Source organism: Dama dama, chromosome 26 (genome assembly GCF_033118175.1).
Source record: "Dama dama isolate Ldn47 chromosome 26, ASM3311817v1, whole genome shotgun sequence".
Classification (NCBI taxonomy): Eukaryota; Metazoa; Chordata; class Mammalia; order Artiodactyla; family Cervidae; genus Dama; species Dama dama.
In genome coordinates, this window is record NC_083706.1 from 51,714,000 (window position 1) to 51,738,048 (window position 24,049).

The window sequence follows — 24,049 nt, forward strand, 5'->3', positions numbered from 1 at the left end:
TCACCTTGACGCCCAGTCCATGGGAAGGAAGAAGAGCCCAACACAACCACCTCAGGCTCAGCAGGATGACGGCTCACACACTTAAATTCTAGGTTTATGCATTCCTCTATTCAAAGACAGCTGTGTTTTTTCTACTTCTTCACCTACCCCTGGAAAATTTTCTGTTTTTTTTTTCCTTAAATCTGATTTATGATTTTATAAATATTTATTAAATTTTACTTAGTAATTCTAGCAAGAGGCCTCCGTTTTGCTGGTTCCAGACGTCTCTGATACTGTGAAAGTCATACCAGCCTGGGGAAGCTGATGTCTTCAGACACTCTATGTGGGAGAGAAATAAAGAGCTACCTTCTAAAGTCACTATTTCGTGTTTCCTGTCACCTGTTCAAAACCAGTCCTGTTATACCTTCGACTATTCAGACTGGAGAACCAAAGACTAAGGGAAACATAGAATATTGTCAAAACAATAAAGAGATTGTCATTCTTGCCAAAGCAAACTTTTGAAATAGGCTGCACAACAGAGACAAGGAAAACTTCAAGGGATATGATTGACATTGTCATTTTTTCTTACGACCCGAAAAATGACTAAAGTTACCTCTGAAGTTCTCTTTCTACTTTAAAAAAATTTATCTATTTCATCAGAAACATAATCAATCAAAATGTATTTTAAGTAAACAAAAGCAGAAGAAAGAAGAAAGGCAAACGCAGAGAGGGACATATCGGTACATATATTTTGAGCCCAGTACAATGTATCCCATGACCCCATCACCCCTAGAACCTCCAGACAAACAAACAAGGACTATCACTACCGTCCTGACACTTTTCTCATCCTTTATGTTCATTCTTAATTGGAAAACTCTGCTTTGTGGTACTTGTTAAATGCGTCACTCTCCCAGTCCAGTGATTTAGAACGTGTTGTGATCTATGTATTCACACACAGTGAGGCCATTCTCTGCAGAGACTTCACCACCCAGAACCCTGACTGGCCGTGGACAGTCACCCCAGTTACCTGGCCCGGGGGCTGACGAGGCGCCGCTCTCCTCGCCGTCCTGCAGGATAACAGCCAGGCCCACCGAGTCGGCCGGGAGCACCGAGCCGCTGAGGTCCACGCGAGTCAGGCTCTGGGGCTCCCTGTTGGAGCGCCCCCACGCAGGCCGCGGGCTGTCCCCCCGAGGTGTGTGCCCCTCTGGGCCTTTTCTCCGGGGTCTCAGCACAATGTGAACGATGCTCTGCTGATCCAGGTCACAGCTCTGTGTGAGGGAGACAAAATCACAACCAGAATGAGCAGGCATTACACCGCAGGTGGAGCTGAACCCGCCTTCAGTTCTGCAGAGTACCAAAGACATAGGTTTATGTCCTTCTTCTGCACGCAGTCCTGGGACTCAGTCGTGTCCAACTCTTGCAACTCCAAGGACTATAGCCCTTGAGGCTCCTCTGCCCATGGAATTCTCCAGGCAAGAATACTGGAGTGGGTAGCCATTCCCTTCCCCAGGGGACCTTTCGGACCCAGGCCTGAATCCTGAACCCAGGTCTTCTGCATTGCAGGGAGATTCTTAACCATCTGAGCCACCAAGGAAGCCCCAGGAATTTAAAGGGCAGTGACAACTGTGATTGACCAGGATAAGCACACACGTATGTTACAAAGTCGTGGAGAACTGGGGCCAGACACTGAATTGTAGGGGTAAATGGAATGCAACAATAGATGAAGACTGAAGTGGTATTCAAAGGGGCATGAAGTCTAGCAGGAAAAATAAAATGTATCACATTGTATACATAAGCACACAGAAAAGTAATATGTTTCAAAACTGTTTTACCAGAAAGGCCATGCCCTTATCATTACCAAATTTAAATAAATACTAGCACCCTTTTCTGTTTGTTTGTTTTTTTTTCTTTTCCCTCTTTCTGTTTTAAAAAGTACAGAGAATTTGTTATTATCAATTACAGGGCAATTTTCTCCAGAATTTACAATACACTTCTTTCCAGTAGACCCCAGAAATACTCCAAAATCCCTAGCAATCACACCAGCAGGCCAGTGAAGCAAGAGGAGAGGTTACCAACACTATTTTGAGCTTTCACTGTTTCATCCTATCTCACAATTAAAACCAGTGAACATCTACAAAAAAGCTCTGCAACTATATATGGATTTGTACGAACCACAGCAAGCATCATTCTTGCTTGAAAAACTGAGTGAAAAAGCATTTCCTCTAAAACCAGGAACAAAACAAGGATGCCTGCTCTTGCCACTTTTATCCAGTATAGTCTTAGCCATGAGAATCAAAAGAAAAAAAAAATTAACTCATGGAAATCTCTCACAATCCTATATACTAAAAACAAAAAGATCAGAAAGATTAAGGAAACAATCCTATTGAATATCACAACAAAAAGAATATAATGCATAGGAATAAACCTACGTAACAAGACAAAGACCTGTACTCAGAAAACTATAAGATACTGATAGAAGCAATCAAATGCAATAGAAACAGATGGAGAGATACAGCGTGTTCTTGGATTGGAAGAATCAATATCATGAAAATGACTACACTACCCAAAGCGCCCTACAGATTCAATACAATGCCTATCAAATTACCAATGGCATTTTTCACAGAACTAGAACAAACAATTGTATGTTGTGTATGCAAGCACAATAGACCCCAAATAGCCAAAGCAAGCTTGCGGGGGGAAAAAAGGAAGCTGGAGGAATCAGGCTCCCTGACTTCAGACTATACTACAAGGCTACAGTAATCAAGGCTTTAAAACTCAGTAGAATTAAATTTGGACATCAGATAATTTGCTAAGACAGAAGCTAGACCAACAAGCCAAGTCTCAGTTTCAGAATATCTACCAGGTAGAAACGGTTGCTCATGGGTCTGTCCCTTCTCCCACTGAGCAAGGACCCTGCTCTCTCAACAACCCCCCATTGCTGCCATTCTCCTTCATCTTCAGAAATTTAAAGAACACCCATACAAAATGTAACAATACTGGTAACAACTATAACACCCTTATCCACCCTCAAGTGCTGTATTATCCCTAGCAAACTTTTACAGGGGACTTAACTGTAGTGTATTTTCTATGTCAAACAAAGGAAAAAAAGGCAATTATTTAGGAAGGCATTTCAAGGTTTTTTTTTTAAAACGTAATGGTTAACTAATGTTTTGTATGGCTATTGCTAACAATGAGATAATGTGGTTAAAGACAGCATGAGCTTAGGGCATTCCGTGGGAGTCAGAAGAACCAAAAATCATTCCCACTGATTCAGCTCTCTTGTGCTCTCGGTCACCTCCATAGTGATGAACGAACACAAACTCCAATTTATATTAATTGGATGAGAATAAAAACCGTTCAACTTGATCTTTCGTTTAAAAAAATAAAGACTTTGAAAAGACTGGCACTTTGTGATTTATGCTTTGAATTTATTTCACATTTCTTAGGGCTAGTTTTCATTATGATCAAAGATATGATGTTACACAGAGATATTGAAAGCCCCCCCCCCCTCCCCCCGCCGCTCTGGTTGCCAAAGGCCGAGGAATACAATTACTGGGAAAGGTCAATTAGCTGCACACTAATTAGCCCGTGTGGGTCTCAGCCATCACCCTGGATGTCCCTCCCACCGCAGGCCTGGGACAATTTCTCTGCTCATTAGGACCTGCACGCAGGGAGCTCTGCAGGGAGCGGAGGAGACAAACAGTGGCAACTGAAAGTTCCCCTTAGCTGTCCGGCAAGGGATTTATTGTGAGAAGAGGCTGGCGCTGTTTGCCCAGGTGAGTTCTTTCAGGGCTTTCACTCATCCAAGATCACCCTTGCCTGTATACAAAGGACAACAAGCTAGACAATTGTTTTTAACCAAGTTAAAACTGTTTTATATTGTAAACTTCATAAGAAATGCCCCGAAGTATCCTTTCAAAAAACTAAGGTCATGGCATCCCGTCCCATCTCCTCATGGCAAATAGGTGGGGAAACAATGGAAACAGAGACAGACTTTATTTTCTTGGGTTCCAAAATCCATGGGGACAGTGACTGCAGCCATGAAATTAAAAGACACTTGCTGCTTGGAAGAAAAGCTATGACAAACCTAGACAGTGTATTAAAAAGCAAAGATGTTACTTTGCCAACAAAGGTCTGTTTAGTAAAAGCTATGGTTTTTCTGGTAGTCATGTGCAGATGTGAGAGTTGGACCACAAAGAAGGCTGAGCATTGAAGAATTGATGCTTTCGAACTGTGGTGTTGGAGAAGACTCTTCAGAGTACCTTGAGGTCAAACTAGTCAATCCTAAAGAAAATCAGTCATGAATATTCATTGTAACGACTGATGCTGAATCTGAAACTCCCAATGCTTTGGCCACCTGATGCGAAGAACTGACTCCCTGGAACAGACCCTGATGCTGGGAAAGACTGAAGGCAAGAGGAGAAGGGGATGACAGAGGATGAGATGGTTGGATGGCATCACTGTCTCAATGGACATGAGTTTGAGCAAACTTCAGGACATGGTGAAGAACAGGGAAACCTGGTGAACTGCAGTCCATGGGGTCACAAAGAGTCAGATACAACTGAACAACAACAATCCCTGTCCAGGAGTCTATTCTCTACAATCGTATCCCCACTGCTGCTCTGCCATATATGTGTATATGTGTGTATCAGTCGCTCAGTCATATCCGGTTCTTTGCGACCCTGTGGATTGTAGCTCACCAGGTTCCACTGTCCGTGAAATTCTCCAGGCAAAAATGCTGGAGTGGGTTGCCCTTTCCTTCTCCGGGGAATCTCCCCGACCCAGGGATCGAACCCTGCATTGCAGGCAGATGGTTTACAATCTGAGCTACAAAGGAAGCCCTAATCGTATGCATACATAGGGCTGATTCATGTTGATATGTGTCAGAAACCAACACAATATGGTCAAGCAATTATCCTCCAATTAAAAATAAATAAAACTTTTAAATAAATAAGTGAATGAAAGAATGGGATGGCCCCTGGATGATGGCCACTCCTCTCCCCTTCCCTTTGCTTGTCTTTCTCTTCCCCTTTCTCCTGCCCCTCCCCTCCTTCCCTTTTCCCATATCTCTGATGCTGTCATCCTAACCATGCTTTCTCATGGCAGGGAACTCAAGCAGGCCTGTCACTGCTCATTCACAACCAAAGAGAAGCAGGTGTGCCCCTTGCTTGGTTTCAGCCCAGTGGTGAACTAAGAACAGCCCACTATACAACCAAGAATCAACCGAAACAATACATCCATTGCTTGGAGGTTGTAATAAGTTGGTAGTCAGCTGGAATTGAACCAGCTGTGTTTTACTTCATGGCTTTTAAACAGACTATTAGACAACAAAGAAAATGCTTATCTGGAATCAGTGGAAAGCCAGAGTGGTCATTTTGAACTCCTGACTGCTTTAAATCCAAAAAACAAACAAACAAAAAAGTCTTGAAAAAGAAATAGAAGAATCTCTCGCAGGAAAAGTAGCAATAGGTATTTCCTTACGGAGTCAAACACGTACCACAGAGCTGTAAGAAATGACTCTTGAGGGGAGAAACATAATCAGAGGCCGCTTATTCTTAAATACTAAAAGTTTCTCCCTGTGTCAAGGAGACGCCTGACTGCCATGTAAGACAATCTAGCCAAGAGCTCTTCACCAGGGCTCATTCAGTAACTCGGGTCTTTCAAGTCCCTTGGGCACAGGCCTGAGCTTGAGTGACTTCACAGAGAGAGGGAAATATTTAGTCAGGCTCTTCAACAGCAAGGAAGGAACAAGAGCTGACAGGCATTCATATTTATTTTTTTAAACAACTGGCACAGAGATAAATGGTTTCACACCTTGCTATAAATTCCTTAAGTTTCCAGCCTCAGGTTTAAAATTTGAGATATAAATACAACACATTGTTACTTATGTCAGCTCCTGTTTCATAATCTGGATATCTTATGTCACATGTAACAATTCTTTTACCGAGAATAAATAGAACATGAAACTGTTATCCTCTTGCATACCTGTACGCCAAGCAGATGCCTCCTTGAGCTGCCCTCCAGACACTGGCTGGTACGAAGGCATGTGAGTCAGTTCTAATGAGGTGGATGAACCTAGAGCCTATTATACAGAGTGAAGTGACTCAGAAAGAGGAAAGCAAACACTGTATACTAATATACACCTATGGAATCTGGAAAGATGGTGCTGATGAAGCTATGTGCAGGGCAGCAATGGAGACGCAGAGTGAACAGGTGGGAGGGGAAGGGAGATGGGAGGAAGGTTCAAGAGGGAGGAAACGTGTATGTGTACGCCTGATTCATGTTGATGTATGGCAGAACCAACAGAATACTGTAAAGCAATTACAGTCCAATTAAAAATAAATTTTTTAAAAAGGCATTGAGAGCTTGAACGAATTGGGACAAATGCCTAGACTCTGTCATTTGACTGTAAGACAGGATAAATGGTATTCATTCTTTCTGTTTCAGCAGTTGGTCCTAACTGATTCCTTACTGAGAGACTTTATTTTCTTGGGCTTCAAAATCAACGCAGATGGTGAATGCAGCCATGAAATTAAAAGACACTTACTCCTTGGAAGAAAAACTATGACAAACCTAGACAGCATATTAAAAAGCAGAGACACTGTTTTGCTGACAAAAGTCAGTTTAGTCAAAGCTATGGTTTTTTTTTTTTTGCCATTACTTTGCCATTACTTTTTGCCATTACTTTGCCAACAAAGGTCGTCTTGTCAAGGCGATGGTTTTTCCAGTAGTCATGTATGGATGAGAGAGGTGGACAATAAAGAAAGCTGAGCACTGAAGAATTGATGCCTTTGAACTATGGTGTTGGAGAAGACTCTTGAGAGTCCCTTGGACTGCAAGGAGAACCAACCAGTCAATCCTAAAGGTAATCAACACTGAATATTCATTGGAAGGACGGATGCTGAAGCTGAAACTCTACTATGATGCGAAGAACTAACTCATTGGAAAAGACCCTGATGCTGGGAAAGATTGAAGGCGGGAGGAGAAGAGGACAACAGAGGATGAGATGGTTTGATGGCATCACTGACGTGATGGACATGAGTTTCAGTCAACACCGGGAGTTGGTGATGCACAGGGAAGCCTGGTGTGCTGCAGCCCACAGGCTCGCAAAGAGTCGGACATGACTGAGTTACTGAACTGAATTGAACCTCTCTTTCATTTCAGTTTTCTTCCAACTAAAGGAAGTATAGTGGATTGAACAATATCTACTTAAAATGCATGCCCATCAAGAACTTTAGAATTGGAGCTTATTTGAAAATAGGGAGTTTGTAGATGTAATTGCATAAGGATCTCAAGAGGAAATCATCCTGCATTTCAGGCCCACCTGACAAAAGTCCATCTAGTCAAAGCTGTGGTTTTTCCGCCAATCATGTATGGATGTGAGAGTTGGATCATAAAGAAGGGTGAGCACCAAAAAATTGATGCTTTGGGACTGTGGTGTTGGAGAAGGCTCTTGAGAGTCCCTTGGACAGCAAGGCGATCAAACAAATCAATACTATAAGAAATCAATTCTGAATATTCATTGGAAGGACTGATGCTGAAACTGAAGCTCCAATATTTTGGTCATCTGTTGCAAACTGCCAACTCATTGGAAAATTCCCTGATGCTGGGAAAGATTTAGGGCAGAAGGAGAAGAGGGTGTCAGAGGATGAGATGCTTGGCTGGCATCACTGACTCTGGGGAGATAGATGTGATCAAACTCCAGGAGATAGTGAAGGACAGGGAAGGCTGGTGTGCTGGCAGTCCATGAGGTGGCAAAGAGTTGGGCAAAACCGAGCAACTGACAACAACAATTCTTTCGACATTTAGTTAGAGGAGATTTTAAGATCTTTAAGAGGGAAAGGTGAGGAGAACTGTTGGCAGCAGCCCCATCACAAGCTTTCTCATCTTTGCTTCACTTTGATTAGGTGCTTGTTACCTAACAAGCACCCTGGTCTACCCAGGATCATTGAGTTTAACCTTTTATCCCAGCGTGACTAATAATAGCTCTCCTTGAACTTTCAAAGCCTCCTAGTCTGAAGAATAAATCATATGGTCACCCTACTCATGGTTGCCTATTTATGAAACACAGTATAGATGCTCAAAAGTAAATTTTGTAGTACTTAATAAAATAATTACAACAGCAAGCATATCTACCATTTTGTGAATTATCTATATGCTAGGCATTGTTCTTGGTATGTTCTCATTTTACTCTGCACAATGCCATGGTGAGATGGGTACCATTAATAACCTCATTTCATAGATGAGATAACTGACAAAGGCATTGAGTATAAGCCAAAGGTTATACATAAGTACTAAGTGGCTGAGCTGGAATAATCACTAAAATTCATGTGGCGTAGTACTCACTGCTTACACATCCCTGTTACCAACATATATAACCTCACCTGACACTTTCACCAACTCCATCTCAAGTATCATGTTCAGTATTTTCACAAAGCCACTTAGAGTTCAGGAAGACAATGAATTAGCCAGGATTACACAGACGTTTATAAGCAGGTGGGCTTCTATCCAGGTCAAAACATGCATAAAAATCATCTGAGGTGCCAAGGAGACGAACAGCTTTTCCTAGTGCATCCTAGCCCTGCAGAATCAGAATCTGGGGGGTGGGGGGTGGGCAGCAAGCTGCTGCACTTTGCGCCTTCCTGCCCGGACTCTCTATGTGCAGTCAGGCTGGGAATCTCTGCCAAAGGCCAGAGCCAGACTTCAGCCTCTCGGCCCCAACTTTGCTGCCCCACTTGAAACTTTCCATTCTGGGTACACAGGCAACCTGTACTGAAGACCTGCGCCCTCCTTCACCTCTGCTCCAGGTGGCCACCTGGTGTCTCAGAGACTCAAGAGGCAAGACAAGGGTGCTTCAACCTAGCCTAAGACAGACTCTAGAACAACGCAAAACAATTTGTAGGACACTCAGGCCTTCCAATGAAAATGTTTTTTAAAAAGTATGCACAAGAAGAAAACAGCAAATGGATAAGTAACCACAGAGCAGAGGCCAATTATATGTGTGGACACTACATCTGTGTACATACATACATATGTATACACACATGTGTGAGTATATGTGCATGTGCATATGTATGCACATCAGGGGCTTCCCTGATAGCTGAGTTGGTAAAGAATCCACCTTCAATGCAGGAGACCCCAGTTCAATTCCTGGGTCGGGAAGATCCGCTGGAGAACGGATAGGCTGCCCACTCCCATATTCTTGGGCTTCCCTTGAGGCTCAGCTGGGAAAGAATCTTCCTGCAATCCAGGAGACCTAGGTTTGATCCCTGGGTTGGGACGGTCCCCTGTAGAAGGTGACTCACTCCAGTATTCTGGCCTGGAGAATTCCATGGACTGTACAGTCAATGAGGTCGCAAAGAGTCAGACATGACTGAGTGACTTGCACTTCACTTCACTTCATGTATGTACATGTACACACAGAAACTGACATGTTTGCTTTTAAACTGGAAAATATTATGGAGAATTTGCTATTTCTTAATCATTTGCTAAAAGCTCAAAGGCTACAAACTGAATACAAAAATCATAGAAGAGATTAAAGAGGGTAATACATATAATTCTATAACTAAATACACGTGTGAAATGTAACATTCATTCAACAAATATTTTGTGATCATGCTATTTAGCAGGTTGTGCACTATTCTTTATAAAGTAGCGACTGAAACAGTCATTAAAACAAACAATTTCCCTCCCATATCAATGTGCTATTTCTATTTCCCAGAAACTAGATACATGATTCTAAGTTCATATACAAAAATAAATGTGCAAGAATATCTGGAAGCATTCTGTAAAAAGGAGCAATGATAGGTGTGGCCAGGGGAGGCCTTAAATATAACATAAGTCTCTATTTTGAACCATATGACACAGGAATGTGAATAAAGGCTTACTTACTGCAACAAAATAAGAAGTCCAGAAACAATTAATGTTTTGGAAATATGGCATAATAAGGCCATTGTCGGGTTATTAACTGGCCTAATTTCCATACTGTCGTGTCTCAGGGAATGGGAAGACCCAAGGAGAGGGAGAAAACACTCGGTTTACAGGGCTGTCAGAACGCACACATATATCAAGTACTTGCCATCTTACATGGGTGTGGTTAGTTAGCACCCAAAAAAAATCACAGGAGTAGCATCAAAGATCACTTGTCATAGTTGACCCTAAAAAATACAGTAATAATGGCAAAAACTGAAATATTCAGAGAATTCTCAGACTGTGAAACAGAGACCCAGCGTGAGCAAATGCTGTGAGAACAACAGTCCTAATGGGCTTGCTTGAGGCAGCATTGCCACAAAGCTTCAATATGTAAAAAAACACAGTATCTGTGACGCGCAATAAATCAGCACAATAAAATGAGGGATGCCTGGAGTTGTATAAAATACTTGTAAATCGTAAATTCAAGCTTTGAAAACTTGAAGTTGTCAAAGAAGTCTTGCTTCTATCCTTGTTTATTCTAGCCTATTTGCTTCATATCCCAGAAGCAACTTTTTTTTTTCTTTAGTTATTTGTTTTTCAGATTTCTGGTTTATTCTTCCAATGTATAACTTTAAAAATAAAAACATTATCTGAAATGTATATGTGTGTTCATATTTTAAGTCTCTTTCTTAGATAAACAACAGTATATTTTATACAATATCATCAAATTCTTTTTTCAGCTAATAATTCACCCTAGATCAACATGAATCAGCCATAGGTATACATAGGTATACATGCTGATGTTTGGCAGACACCAACAAATTTCTGTAAAGCCATTATCCTCCAATTAAAAAATAAATAAATTAAAAAAAATAATCCCCCTATAATTCAGTCCAGAGCTGTATATTGCGATTTTTATTATTCTTTTTCATCTCATGTGTGAATAAATCATAGTTTGTACAATCAATACCCTACTTTCCCAAATTTTTTAAATTAAAAAAATTTAAAACAGCACATCTATGACTAGCTTTGTGTGTATATCTTTAAATATTTTTCTTCCAGCACATCAGTATCAGTGCTGGCTCATAGAAGGGGCCTGGGAAAATCAACACTTTCACAGTGATGAGTCCGCCTAACACCCAAACCTTGGTTTCTAAATATCTGTCCTCACTAAAATGAACTTGATGAGAAACAGATGTTCTCAGCAAGTTGAAGACAGAGAAAGAACAGTGAGTAGCCGGAACAATGTGTGCATCTTGTGTGTGTTAGCACCTCATCAAAATCAACTTCCTTCCCTTCCAAGGCACCTAGCTGAATACATCTCCGAGCTTCCTTTGTATTCGTGGTTCTCCTTAGCAATCATTTCTGCCAGTGGAATAAAAGTGGATGTGATGAGTACCACTTGCATGGCAAAGCAGACTTACTGAGGTTGTAGTGAGACATAGAGAAAGAAAGATACACAATAAAATGTCTGATCAGTGGGTGGGTAGGTAAAATACAAATATACAGAAAAACTTAAGCAGGACATTCACAACCAAAGACTGTACAAGTGTGGTTTGGGAGCATGCACACATCATATCATCAGGCTTTGGGAGTGAAAGTTAGCTTTCTACTCTGCATAGATAAAAATTAAAAATGACATCATACAGTAAAGTTAAAATTAGTAGGTTGAAGGGGAGATTTCCTTTATATTTTATTTTTTAATTAATTAATTTATTTTAATTGGAGGCTAACTACCTTACAATATGGCGGTTTTTGCCATACGTGAATCAACTGTAAACTTAGAGAATGCCCCTTAAGGGAATAGATTTTATCATATTTATTTGCTGACTACTTGCTGAACCCATTGCCTTTTAAATATTTTTTATGTTCTTTTTAATATTTTTGTTGCTTTCAGTTATCTTTATAACGATCAGCCTCGATCTTCGTGTTTCCTATGTTAGAAATCAATCATTCTCCCTCTCTGCTTATCACCTCCATACTGCTTACACGTGTTTTTCATCTTCATATTGCCTAAAAATTATCTAAGATTTTGAACTTACTTTCAGAAAATCTTAGGCCCATCAACATTACACATATAGTGTGGCACCAATAACATTTATCATTTAAAATTATCATAACTAATAAGCAAATACTGTAAGTTTCAAGTCCATTTCTCCCGGAAATAAAATATTAAATCTCCCTTAAAGTATCATACTTTTTAATAAGTATGGTAGTGTGATTTGAATGGTTGCTATTACAATATTCCAATCTTTGAGAAAGACTATGATGGACAAAGGAGCCTGGTGGGCTGCAGTCCATGGGGTCGCTAAGCGTCGGACATGACTGAGTGACTTCACTTTATCTTTTCACTTTCATGCATTGGAGAAGGAAATGGCCATCCACTCTAGTGTTCTTGCCTGGAGAGTCCCAGGAACGGGGGGGCCTGGTGGGCTGCCGTCTATGGGGTCGCACAGAGTTGGGCACGACTGAAGTGACTTAGCAGCAGCAGCATGATAGGGCTTTAATTAGTATATTCAGTTCTTAGGCATCAGTAGAATCCTTACCTGCATGTTTCTTTTAACATCTGGCCAAGGAGCTGGGCTTTAAATTGATAAGGTATTTTACCTGTAACTTTGTAACAATTTGGTGAAATAAGCATTTGAGTTGGGAAAACTAAAGCTCAAAGAGTTGCAAAATTTACCCAAAGATAAATAAATGGATTTGAAACCAAGTTTATCTTATTCTAAAACCACTACTTTTGACTATTCTCTTTCTCTTATCAAAGAATGAGTGATTAACTATGATTAATGCATCCAAACCTTGCTTCATTCTATAATCAAAACAGTTATAAAGGTAGAATTTGGATGCATTTAAGATGAATTCTCAAATTGCTCTAGATCATCTCAGAAGGTTGTTTAATCTAATGGTCCAGATTTTTGAAACTCTGAGAAATGATGACAATATGTATGAGATGCAAAGAATGTTGTAAATAAGCGATTTTCGCCTTGGAGGTGAGCTAAAGAGACTGGGAGACCCACAAACTTCTAGAAGGCATAATTCTAATATACCTTCATGGTAAAGGTAATATGTCTCCCGAGTTAAAAATCACTGAACATATGGAAGATATTTTGACAAGAATGTATTTTTTTTATAATGCAATATATTCATGGAAATGACTGTAAAATGCTGTGTTTTTTTTCTAAGTCATACTTTAGGTGAAAAGTTGAAAGTGTTAGACACAGTCCTGTAGGACTCTTTGTGACCCCATGGACCACTGTCTGCCAGGCTCCTTGTCCATGGACATCTCCAGGCAAGAATATTGGAGTGGGTAGCCATTCCCTTCTCCAGGGGATCTTCAAGACCCAGGGATAAAACCCAAGTCTCCGGCACTGCACACAGATTCTTTACATCTGAGCTACCAATGTTATCTGTTTAGAAAAATTTAACCATGAAGTACTACATATTCAAGCAGACTTGAACTTGAAGATAATAAAAGGTTTGATTTAAGGATTATTTTTCTAAAATTCCCATTATTAGAATCATTCTATTCTGTTTCTTATGGTTTATTCCAGGAAACCTCTATTCAACTGAAAAGCATTAACTGGGAGAGATAAATTGATAGCAAATTACTACATATTCAGTTATCATAAATAGAAATTCTGTGAAAGGATGGAACATGGGAAAATTAGTTATCATGAAAAATGAAAGAGAAATGGTTGATGCAGAATATATAGCTGAGATGGGGAAACTTATGCTGATAATTTCAGAGGCGAGCAGCCTCAGAAAAGCCGCAGACACAACAGCAGGTGGGATCCAGGAGCTTATGAGGAGCCCAGCCAGGACTCAAAATTTTCCCATCACATTATCCAGGTCAAATATTCCAGTTTTTGTCAGAGTCCTGAACTGTGCTCAGGTCTCCTTCCCCTCTTTGCCTGGGGGTGGGCTCCACTCCAAACCAGGAAACACAGGACTACTGTGCTAGTAGCCACATCCTACCATCAACCTACTGGTAAATTAAGCCAACAGGGAAAAGTCTACTACTATGCCACAGTAAGGCAAAAAGAAAGTGAAAGTTGCTCAGTTGTGTCTGACTCTTTGCGACCCCATGGACTGTACAGTCCATGGAATTCTCCAGGTCAAAATATTTGCGTGGGTAGTCATTCCCTTCCCCAGGGGATCTTGCCAACCCAGGGACTGAACCCAGATCTCCTGCTTCACAGGTGGATTCTTTACAGACTAAGCCAGCAGAGAAGCCCAGTAGGCAGAATTCTAAGACGGCTCTCAATATTCTTAGTCTCTGGTCCACACACACTATTTTTATTAATCCTTCTCTATCAGTGTGAATAGGACCTGTGAATATGATAGACATATATAATACAATATATATATATATATACACATATAATAGATATATATTATATATAATATAATAGACAACATTCCCAAGATTAGTATATGTCATATGGAAAATGAATGCAATTAAATTACTGTAGATGTAATTAAAATCCCTAATCAGTTGACTTGTTAAGCAAAAGGGAGATTAATCCTGGGTGGGCCTGACCTACAAATGAGGATCTATAGGTGAGCTCTATGAAAGAGAGTCTGCAGACCAGTGGCTAGAATTGAGAGGGTGGGAAGCGCTTGTTGGGCTTGAAGAAGCAATCACCATAGTTGTAATAGCCACGAAGGAATGAATTATTCCAACAACCATGTGAGATGGAAAGAGGAAGGCAGGAGGAGAAGGAGATGACAGAGGATGAGATGGTTGGATGGCATCACTGACTTGATGGACACAAGTTTGAGTAAACTCCGGCAGTTGAGGATGGACAGACAGGGAAGCCTGGCGTGCTGCAGTCCATGGGGTCACAAAGAGTCAGACACGACTGAGAGACTGAACTGAACTGATTGTGAAAGCCAATATTGTTTTCACTTTCAAGGCCATGTTAGATGTAGGGATAAAGGGATTTGCTACCCACAAAAGTGAGTGAAGTGAAGTCGCTCAGTCGTGTCCGACTCTTTTTGACCCTGTGGACTGCAGCCTGCCAGGCTCCTCCATCCATGGGATTTTCTAGGCAAGAATACTGGAGTGGGTTGCCATTTCCTTCTCCAGGGGGTCGTCCTGACCCAGGGATCGAACCCTGGTCTCCCGCATTGCAGACTCTTTACCGTGTGAGCCACCAGCAAAGCCCCCGAGGTTCATCTCAAATGAAGATGTGGGATGTGGCGAACGGAGGTTCCCGACCAGGAACCCAGGACTGCTGGAGCAGCTGTAACAAAGCGGCACAAACTGGGTGTTTTCATGACCAGCTATGTGTCATCTCACGACTCTGGCGGTCAAATCCAAAATCAACGTGCAGGCAAGGGTGGTTCCTACTGAAGGCTAAGAGGGAAATTTAGTTGCCTGCCTCTCTCCTTGGCTTGTAGATGGCTTTCTCCTCGCTCCGTCTTCCCATCAGCTTCCTTCTGCATCTGTTGCTGTGCTCAGATAACAGGCTATATTGAGTTATATATATACTCTTTATATATATATATATAATATATATATATATATACTCTTTTTAACACAATCGCCTCTGTAAAGACCCTGTCACTAAACAAGGTCACCTGCTCACGGACTGGTGGCTAGAATTTCAACAGATCTTCTTTGGGGTGCTCAATTCAGCCCATAACACATCACTTGAAACATGTATCTTTCAGAGAAAGAACCTAAGATTCTTTCACTTTGTTCTCAAATCCATTTTCTCTCATTAAGTACATAAGAATCATGCATGTTGAGAAGTCGCCTTATGTCTAAACAAGCCTGGATCAGATCAGATAAAGTTGCTTGCTTGCTTGCTTGAACAGAGGATATCCTATTGCTAAATAAGGCTTCATTGAATAGGACTATTAAATAGATGGGCCCATCAGTTTTTCCAATGTTTATTGGCTTCTTATTGAGTTAATCATTTTGTAGAAATAAATCCAACACAAAGTATCAGATTTTTCTCCTTGTGAATATAACTTAAATCCTTGATTTAAAACATTATACCATACTCCTATTTTAAGTTTGATTTTTCAAATAATACTTTTATATCCTACCATGTTGAGTTGATCAGATGCTTAATGCCTCATATTTATTTTTCACTTGAGTCACTAATATTATGACAATATTAATGCCACAGATTTTCAGATCAAAGCAGATCTCATATTTTCAAAAGGAAAAACTCAATGCTTAAAACAAAACAAAAAGTATTATACTTAAAGTATTAAAAGCAATTTCCTCCTTGAAAATTGCCTCAATATTTTTTTTTCAACTATGCCCTAACAGAAGAAGAAAAGTGGCAAAGGAAACTTCTGACAAACAAATAACAGAATGTGGAAATGCAAGTTTCTCAGAAAATACGTTAACTCTTTTTTTAGGAATATCACAAAAGGGATTGGGACAAATCTAAAAAGGAACATAAAAATAATCTAGTCAATGGGACCAGTTATATACTTGTTTGCAAAGCTTCTGGTGAAGATAACCTTGATAGAATTCAATATTAAATACACTTTTCTAAATTCAGAGATGTTAAAAGTGAAATAAATCTTCAGTGCAAGAGTCGGGGGTTTAATTCCTGGGTTGGGAAGATGCCGTGGAGATAGAAATGCCAACCCACTCCAGTATTCTTGCCTGGGAAATCCCATGAACAGTGCAGCCTGGCGGTCCACAAGGTCACAAAAGAGTCAGACACTACTGAGAGACGAAGACTTCCCCTTTTCTTTCACTTCCAGACACAGAAAACATGAATCTGAGACTCCAGGGATGGAAAAAACATGATGTTATAAACTGAGCCAAGAGAATCATGGTGACCTCAGAACACTAAAATGCAGTTTAAGGTATACAAGAGGATCATAATCATGCTTGACAGGCCCTCTTCCTAACCACTTTGCCAGCATCTTCTGTCTGCCATGCCCAGCGCCACTCAGGAAACATCTCTTGCCCACTGGTATCTGTTACAGACACCTACAAACCATCTCTGATGGTCCAGATGCAGACAGAATGCATCACACGAGGGGTGGGGAAGAGGGTACAGCAGGGACTGACTGTGAAGCTCGCCAACTCTATAACCCTTGCTGCTCACCCCTGGCCACTGTTCCCAGACCAGGGTCCCTCTGACCTTTATGGAGAAGGTGTCAGAAAATCACTGGGAAACAAACATGACCCCACACATTTCTGTGCAGTTAATCTCCTGTTTGAAAGACAGGTGAAGGAGCCCTGTTGAGTCAAAGATGAAAGATGTTTTTGAAATTTGGACTGACAGAGGAATGCCCTGTAAAAAGATAAAAGACCCTGCTTTAAGATAGCTACTTTTCATTTTTACCTTCAAAAAGACTTGCCTTTTATGTTTCCCTGAGGTTATTCAATAAGAGGGCAAAAATCTCCAATGGCATGTCTTCTGTTATAGAAGAGAAAATGGTTTGGCATTGGAGTCTGGAAAGGAAAAGAACAAGATTGAAGATAAACAAGATATTCTGATATTGAACAAACTTGATGACTCATTTTGTAATAAGTGAGCAGCCACTCTCAGATAAAATTCATTTTATCAGGCTAGTTATTTTGTCATTTGTCAACTGACCCATCTTTCAGACATTCAGCTACTCAACCGAGAAGCAATGCAGTAATGGAGCAGAATATTTTGAAATATTATCTGATACTATTGTTCTCTCACTGCTATCCTTCTCACGCCCTGCAGCATTCCACCTGAAAAACTAGAGTCTCTGTCTCGAATGGAGGACATACAGAAAATTCCAGGAAAAGAAAGGGTCAAGTGATTGGACTTTGAATTCCTAAGAGGTTGTTGAATCTAGAGCAACCTTGAGAGTCTGGTACGGAATTTCCTCCAAGAAACCTCAGAGGTAGAAAGCCTGGAGAATCATTTCAAATGGAGGATCAGTCTGATGTATTCAACCCAGGCGGATTATTGGAGGATAACTGTCCGTGTGTGCACCATCGCTTCAGTTGTGTCTGACTCTTTGTGACCTCACAGACTATAGCCTGCCAGTCTCTTCTTTGCATGGGATTCTCCAGGCAGGAATACTGGAGTGGGTTGCCATGCCCTCCTCCAGGGGATCTCCCTGACCCAGGAACCAAGCCCCCATCTCTTCTGTCTCCTGCATTAGCGGGCAGGTTCTTCACCACTAGTGCCACCGCGGATAAGGGAGGGATGAGTGGTGAGAGCTAGCCCTCAGTGCGCAGGTGAGGAGTAACAGCACTGACACCCCACGCCCACTAGGATCAACTCCCCAGTTAGGGACAGAGATATGGAAGTGGGGAGGGGCGGGAAATGCCCAGACAGGCTTGGACAAATGAAATTGCAGGGACAACTGCCCTGATGCTGGGAACCCCCGGGGGGGGGGGGGGGCGCCCCCCATAGCACCTGCCTTCCCACAGGGGCAGCGGCGACAGGACAGACATGGCCACGTGGCGCGTCTATGCAGACGGCCCTGAGCTACCTGCAGACCGCAGGGTGCAAGGAAGGAGCCGATCCCGGAGCCAGGAGCAGGGCAAAGGGCCTGAGACTCGGCCAGGGTCTCCACGGACCCCTGGAAAAACTAAGAATGTTGAAACCAGGTGCCTGGAACCCCAGATGAGATGTCCGTGAGCTTCAGGAGCAGAGGCAGAAGGGAGCGAACTGACGCACGGATCGGGGCGGTGCACCCTCCCCGTCAGTGGAGGACAGCGCGGCGGAGAGCCCCAGAAACCAGCCTTCCTCCTTGAGGGCAGCTCCACGTGTGAGGCTTTCTGGCCTTAGCATCACTGAGCAAAAGGAGAAAAGGATGAAAAGTGAGAGAGAACCCTGAATTTGAGCATTTCATCAAGGAAGCCCGAGTTTTAATTTATAAGATGAAAAAGAATGAAGCTTGAAATTGAAGTTAAAAGGAAGACACCAAGTTACAGAAAAGTTAAATGTGGCATTCCAAAGTCAGATCTCCACATGCATAACTTACTGAAGAAGCGGAAACTTTCGGACGTCGCTCGGACCACTGAGCCAAGTGAAAGCTGAATAAAGAGATCTACAGTAAAGGGAACGGGTGACGCATGAAAACTCACTTAGGAGGGACTGGACTGCTGCCCCGCGCGGACGCCCCGCCCCACGCGGATGCCCCGCCCCTGCGCAGACGCCCCGCCCCACCCCGCGCAGACGCCCCACCCCACGCGGATGCCCCGCCCCTGTGCAGACGCCCCGCCCCGCCCCACGAGGATGCCCCGCCCCTGCGCAGACGCCCCGCCCCGCCCCACGCGGATGCCCCGCCCCTGCGCAGACGCCCCGCCCCGCCCCGCCCCGCACAGACGCCCCGCCCTGCTGCCTCCGGTTGCACGTCCCCCTCCAGCCTGCTAGGAGCAGACTCCGTACAGGACCAACCAGAAAGCTGGGGTGCGGGGAGCTGGGGCTCCAGCCTGAGTCACACCCCGGAAGCTACCCCAGGCTGTGTCCACAGGATTCAGGACCGCACTCGGGGGGACCCACATACCAGGGCTGGGGGAGACAGGGGGAGGCATCCGGGGGGCCAGAGGCAGGCCAGAGAGAGGGACTGATGAACAGTCTCAGGTCTTCCCCCCGACATGAGGGGCACCTCGGAGGTGGCGGGTCCCCAGCAATCAGTAGTCAAATGTCAACACTTCGGGTAGGTAGGTGCGATCCCACGTGGCCACCCAAGCAGCCAGCCTCTTCCGCTGGGAGCCAGGGGCCATGTAGAGGGGAGATCCCCAGAGATGCGAGAGTCTTGGAGACCTTGAAAGCACCCTGAGGCAGAGAATCAGCGGACACCATCTGTCACACCGAGTTCTGTCTCATCTCATCCCTCCTCCCTCCAGCCCCTTACCAGCTTCCTCCTTTTCCCTCTGGCCCTCAGATTCCTCTGGAGGCTGACCTGCGGGGGAAAAAGAGGGTGAACAAAAGGAAGGCGGAGGCTGATAACATCACTTTCCTCAAGATCAGGCGCAGAAGACTCTGGCCCAAACTGGGCAAAGAGATATACTGTGGACTTGACTGAAGTCTTGCCCTGACTGTCACAACTACTAAATTGTTTGCTACTTCAAGTGCCCATGGGCTGCCTATTACCTAAAAAGTAAAGGAAAAAAAAAATTTCCATAGCATCTGTTGAGATTTCATACAGTTGTACGGGAATGACTTACTCCCTGAACAAAGTTAAAAGAAACACAAAGTTGTGATTTGATTTTATCGAAAGATGTGCTTGTTCAGCATGGTGACTGCATTAAGTTTCCTTAAGTTTTCTTAAGAAAGAGGGCAAGAAAAGGAAGACAGGAAGGAGGGAAGCTGGCTGCAGGTGCAGAGAGAAAACTGGTTACATCCTGCAAGGACTGCCTTGGACTGTGGAAGCAGAGTGATGGATGAGGTGCGTGGAAAGTCCTGGGAGAGGCTTTAGCTGTCACAGATACTAGTATCCTCACCTATTACCTCAAAACCTCTGCCCCTACTTTTAAATGTGTGACAGTGAAGTCGTCTCTGATTCTTTGCAACCCCATGGACTGTAGCCTACCAGGCTCCTTTGTCTATGGGATTCTCCAGGCAAGAACACTGGAGTGGGTTGCCATTTCCTTCTCCAGGGGATCTTCCCGACCCAGGAATCGAACCTGGGTCTTCCGCATTATAGGCAGACGATTCACCATCTGAGCCACCAGGGAAGTCTTAAATGTGTAACCCAAGTTGACTAACACACAGTCCTACATGGGTTGTGTTAACGTTAACATGAAACAGTATCTTGAACACGACACGCCTGTTTCACCCTCCGGATGAGGGTCGATGCACACGCTGCCCTGTGTCCTGAGGCTGTACCAGCTCGGGCATCTCAGCACCGCGAAGCTCTTCCAACCCTGCTCAGAGCAGGTGCCCACGGGCTATCCCGCGTCCAGGTCAGGAAGCCTTCCAGACGAAGGTGTAGGCTGTGTCCGCTTCAGGCCAAAGCAACCCATCCGTTCAGTAATTATATACACACCGTTTGTGCTGGGTTTGGCACAGTTTTAAACTTTTTAAATCCACTGCCTTGATATTATGGAGCAATTGATATTGTTTAGTCTGTATTGACACAAAAGGTGCAGCACGGCAGAAAACAGGTCCTGGGATCTGATCCCAGAAACACATCCATCATCTTCCCCATCAGTGAGATCAGGTTTACTGACACCTTCATGGAACCTCCCAAGGAACGGGACTCGCCTGACTTTTGATCTTTTCCCACTTGGTCTAATGCTCTTAACTAACCATCCAACGGCTTCAGCTAAAGGCAAGGTGTAAAGACCAAATACTACACTAGCCCCACTGAGTCATTTCCTGCTTGTCCCTTCTTGCCCGTCCCATCCCAGGAAGGCAGATCCAGTAACTCATACTCTCCTGGAGCAAGACGGGGACATTTACCCAACCTCACATTTGCCCCTGGATTTAATCCCAACCTCTGCATAGACGGATGCCAAAGCAGTTGCCAGAATCTGAAATACAGGGGCGCTGCATAAACATGCATTCTTTTATCTTACACTTCCCCGTGAGATTCTCCATGGTAAGAAGGAACGATACAGGCTGGAGGGCTGAAGTGATAGATTATTACATAGGAAGGTTCTACAATTAGGGGTGGGTACGCATACATTAATTCCCTCATAATTCCCATGCTACTCGACAGAATTGTGGATTGAAAGGATACAGCCCATTAAGCTACGGTTGCAGGCGAATGAAATTGTTCAGCTTATGTCTGAAATTTTTATTAAAAATAAAGTTTAAAAATTAATAAATCAAAAGCAAAACAGACTAAAAAAGAAAAGCAGGGAGACAGAGGAGGACATGAGCAAAGGGAAGGAGAAGATGGAAAAGAAGATGGACAACGTTAAGGCCTGTGGTGCCCTTAAGGTGGAGTCAGGTCACTGCGTCCCTGTCCACGTCAGCGTCCAGTGCCTCGTTTCCTGCATCCCCTCTGCCTCCGGCCAGTGGCCTGCACCCTCCCAGGAAGCCCGTGAATGGAGCCTCGCGCGGGTGACTGGAGGCAGGCTTTGTTCCTGCTGCTGAGTCCACAGTCGGGCAGTCCTATCAGCACAGCCCCCACCCGGACACCACGTGTACACTGCGACCTCCGCCTGCCTCCTTCACCCTCACTTTTGAAATCCCCTGCTGCGGCAGAGGGCCCACCCTCTGGCAGAGAGAAGGAAAGAAGATGAAGTCGCTCAGTCGTGTCTGACTCTTTGGGGTCCCATGGACTGTAGCCCACCAGGCTCCTCCATCCATGGGATTTTCCAGGCAAGAGTACTGGAGTGGGTTGCCATTTCCTTCTCCAGAGGATCTTCTCGACCCAGGGATCGAACCAAGGTCTCCTGCATTGTGGGCAGACGCTTTACCATCTGAGCCACCAGGGAAGTCAGCCCATGCTCTAGACCCTGTTTAATGACTTAATGAAGCTGTGGAAGCCTGTTACTTCCTATTGTACAACTGACTTCAGAAATATACATATATACCTCCTTCTTCAAGCCAGGGTATTACAAGCAAACAACAGCAAGGCCGAGTGAAATGGATTAACTTAAAGGAGATTAAAATGTGTTCAAGTTGCAAGTATTTATACACCGACTGCCACCAAGCAAAAAGGCCATTAGTTTATGTATTTTAGAACTTTTTCTATATTGACGATTAAAACAAAAATGAAAAAAGAGAAGAAAACGAGTACTTTCTTAACTAGAAAAGTAAAAGACGAAAATTCTCAGAGCATCTTCCACTATCCAAGGATTTACTGTAATTAGCCAGAAAACATCCTTTACCATCCGGCTTAAGCTTTCCAAATCCATCGTGCTCATACTTTAAAAAAAAAAAAAAAACCTTAATCTAAAAAAAAAAAAAAGGCAGATTTCCAGACCTCTGATATGGCTTGTCTAAACATGTTTTCAACAAGGAAGAAAGTGATGGCAAAGGAAGCTATGAGTTAGCTGCTATAAATGAACTAGAAAAGGCCGAGTCTGAATTCATCTTCCTGGTTTTATATGTTTCATATCCACAGCTTAATCCTCCATGTCAGTTGCAACAGCAATTCCTCAGCTCTGTTAGTCATCCCCTTTGAGGATTTTTTTAGCATTTAAGTTTCTCATAAGCAGTTGGCCATGTTTGTACTGGCCACTCTCTGCTGACGAATATGCATGAGACATAGGATAGATATGAGTCCTTTTCGATTGTGGCAACCACACCAACATACATTACAAGATCCTGGCAGTAAAATTAATATAACAAAGAGCCAACTACGCCGTCTGCACAAGGGCATTAATCCAGCTGTGTTTGTGCAATTTTGACACCTGGCAACAAAGGGTTAAAACAACAACAACAAAAAAAACGTAAAATTCGATAGGACAGACTTTGAAAAAAGCTTCTATTTGAAAATTGAGCAGAAGAACAGGGTGTGGCATATGAATGAATAAATGAATCAAGAGGCATAAAATGCAGTAACAAAGGAATGAGTGTAAGGCTCACATCTGCTAAGGACATTAGAATATATGCCCATATATTTTACACCAGGAGCATATATCAATTCATATTCGCTCTTTGCAGGGTAGCTAGAAAAATGACTTATTGGTTTTTAAGTTTATTTTCAGAACATATATATACATATACATATATATATATATATATATATATATATATATATATATAATTTAAAACCAAACATTACAAAGAGAGACAACAAGGTTCCTTTAAATCATTTAAAAATAAGTTTATCCACATAGTGGAGCTTCGCTCTTTATCCTTCCTGCTTCGGTCTATTAATATTTCACTCAATGGCCCACTATGACTCCCTTTCTGCTCTCGACACTAAATACCAAGCCTCAGATTCTGGCAGTAGGTTTATGTCAGAGGGCACAACAGACAGGAAACTTGCAATCAGGAACTCTAATCCTGTTCCCCGTTCTCATCCCCTTACCCACCCCACACGTCCCCCATCCTTCCATGCCTGTTCTGTGCCCTGGTAAGGTGACTCCTGAGGACCACATCCCTGGGTCTCCCTTGTCCTCTGACCTCCCCTTGGGTTGAGATGATAGAAGGTAGCAGTAGGAGCTCAAAGGGGACTGGGTTGGCAGGGGGCGGGGGCGGGGGGTTGCGTTCCTCCATCCTGCCTGACCCCTTCTCTGGGATCTCTGAACACCATGGCTATACCCTCCCGGACCCATCTCCCC

The 24,049-nt window shown here is 43.1% G+C and overlaps 1 protein-coding gene across 1 annotated transcript in view; it reads right to left on the bottom strand.

Moving 5' to 3' along the window:
- PRKN (parkin RBR E3 ubiquitin protein ligase) overlaps positions 1-24,049 on the bottom strand; it is a 1,218,605-nt gene that overhangs the window by 850,634 nt on the left and 343,922 nt on the right. Inside the window, exon 4 of the mRNA XM_061130058.1 lies at positions 1,007-1,247. Coding sequence (XP_060986041.1) covers positions 1,007-1,247 — 241 coding nt within the window. The remainder of the gene's footprint in view (positions 1-1,006; positions 1,248-24,049) is intronic.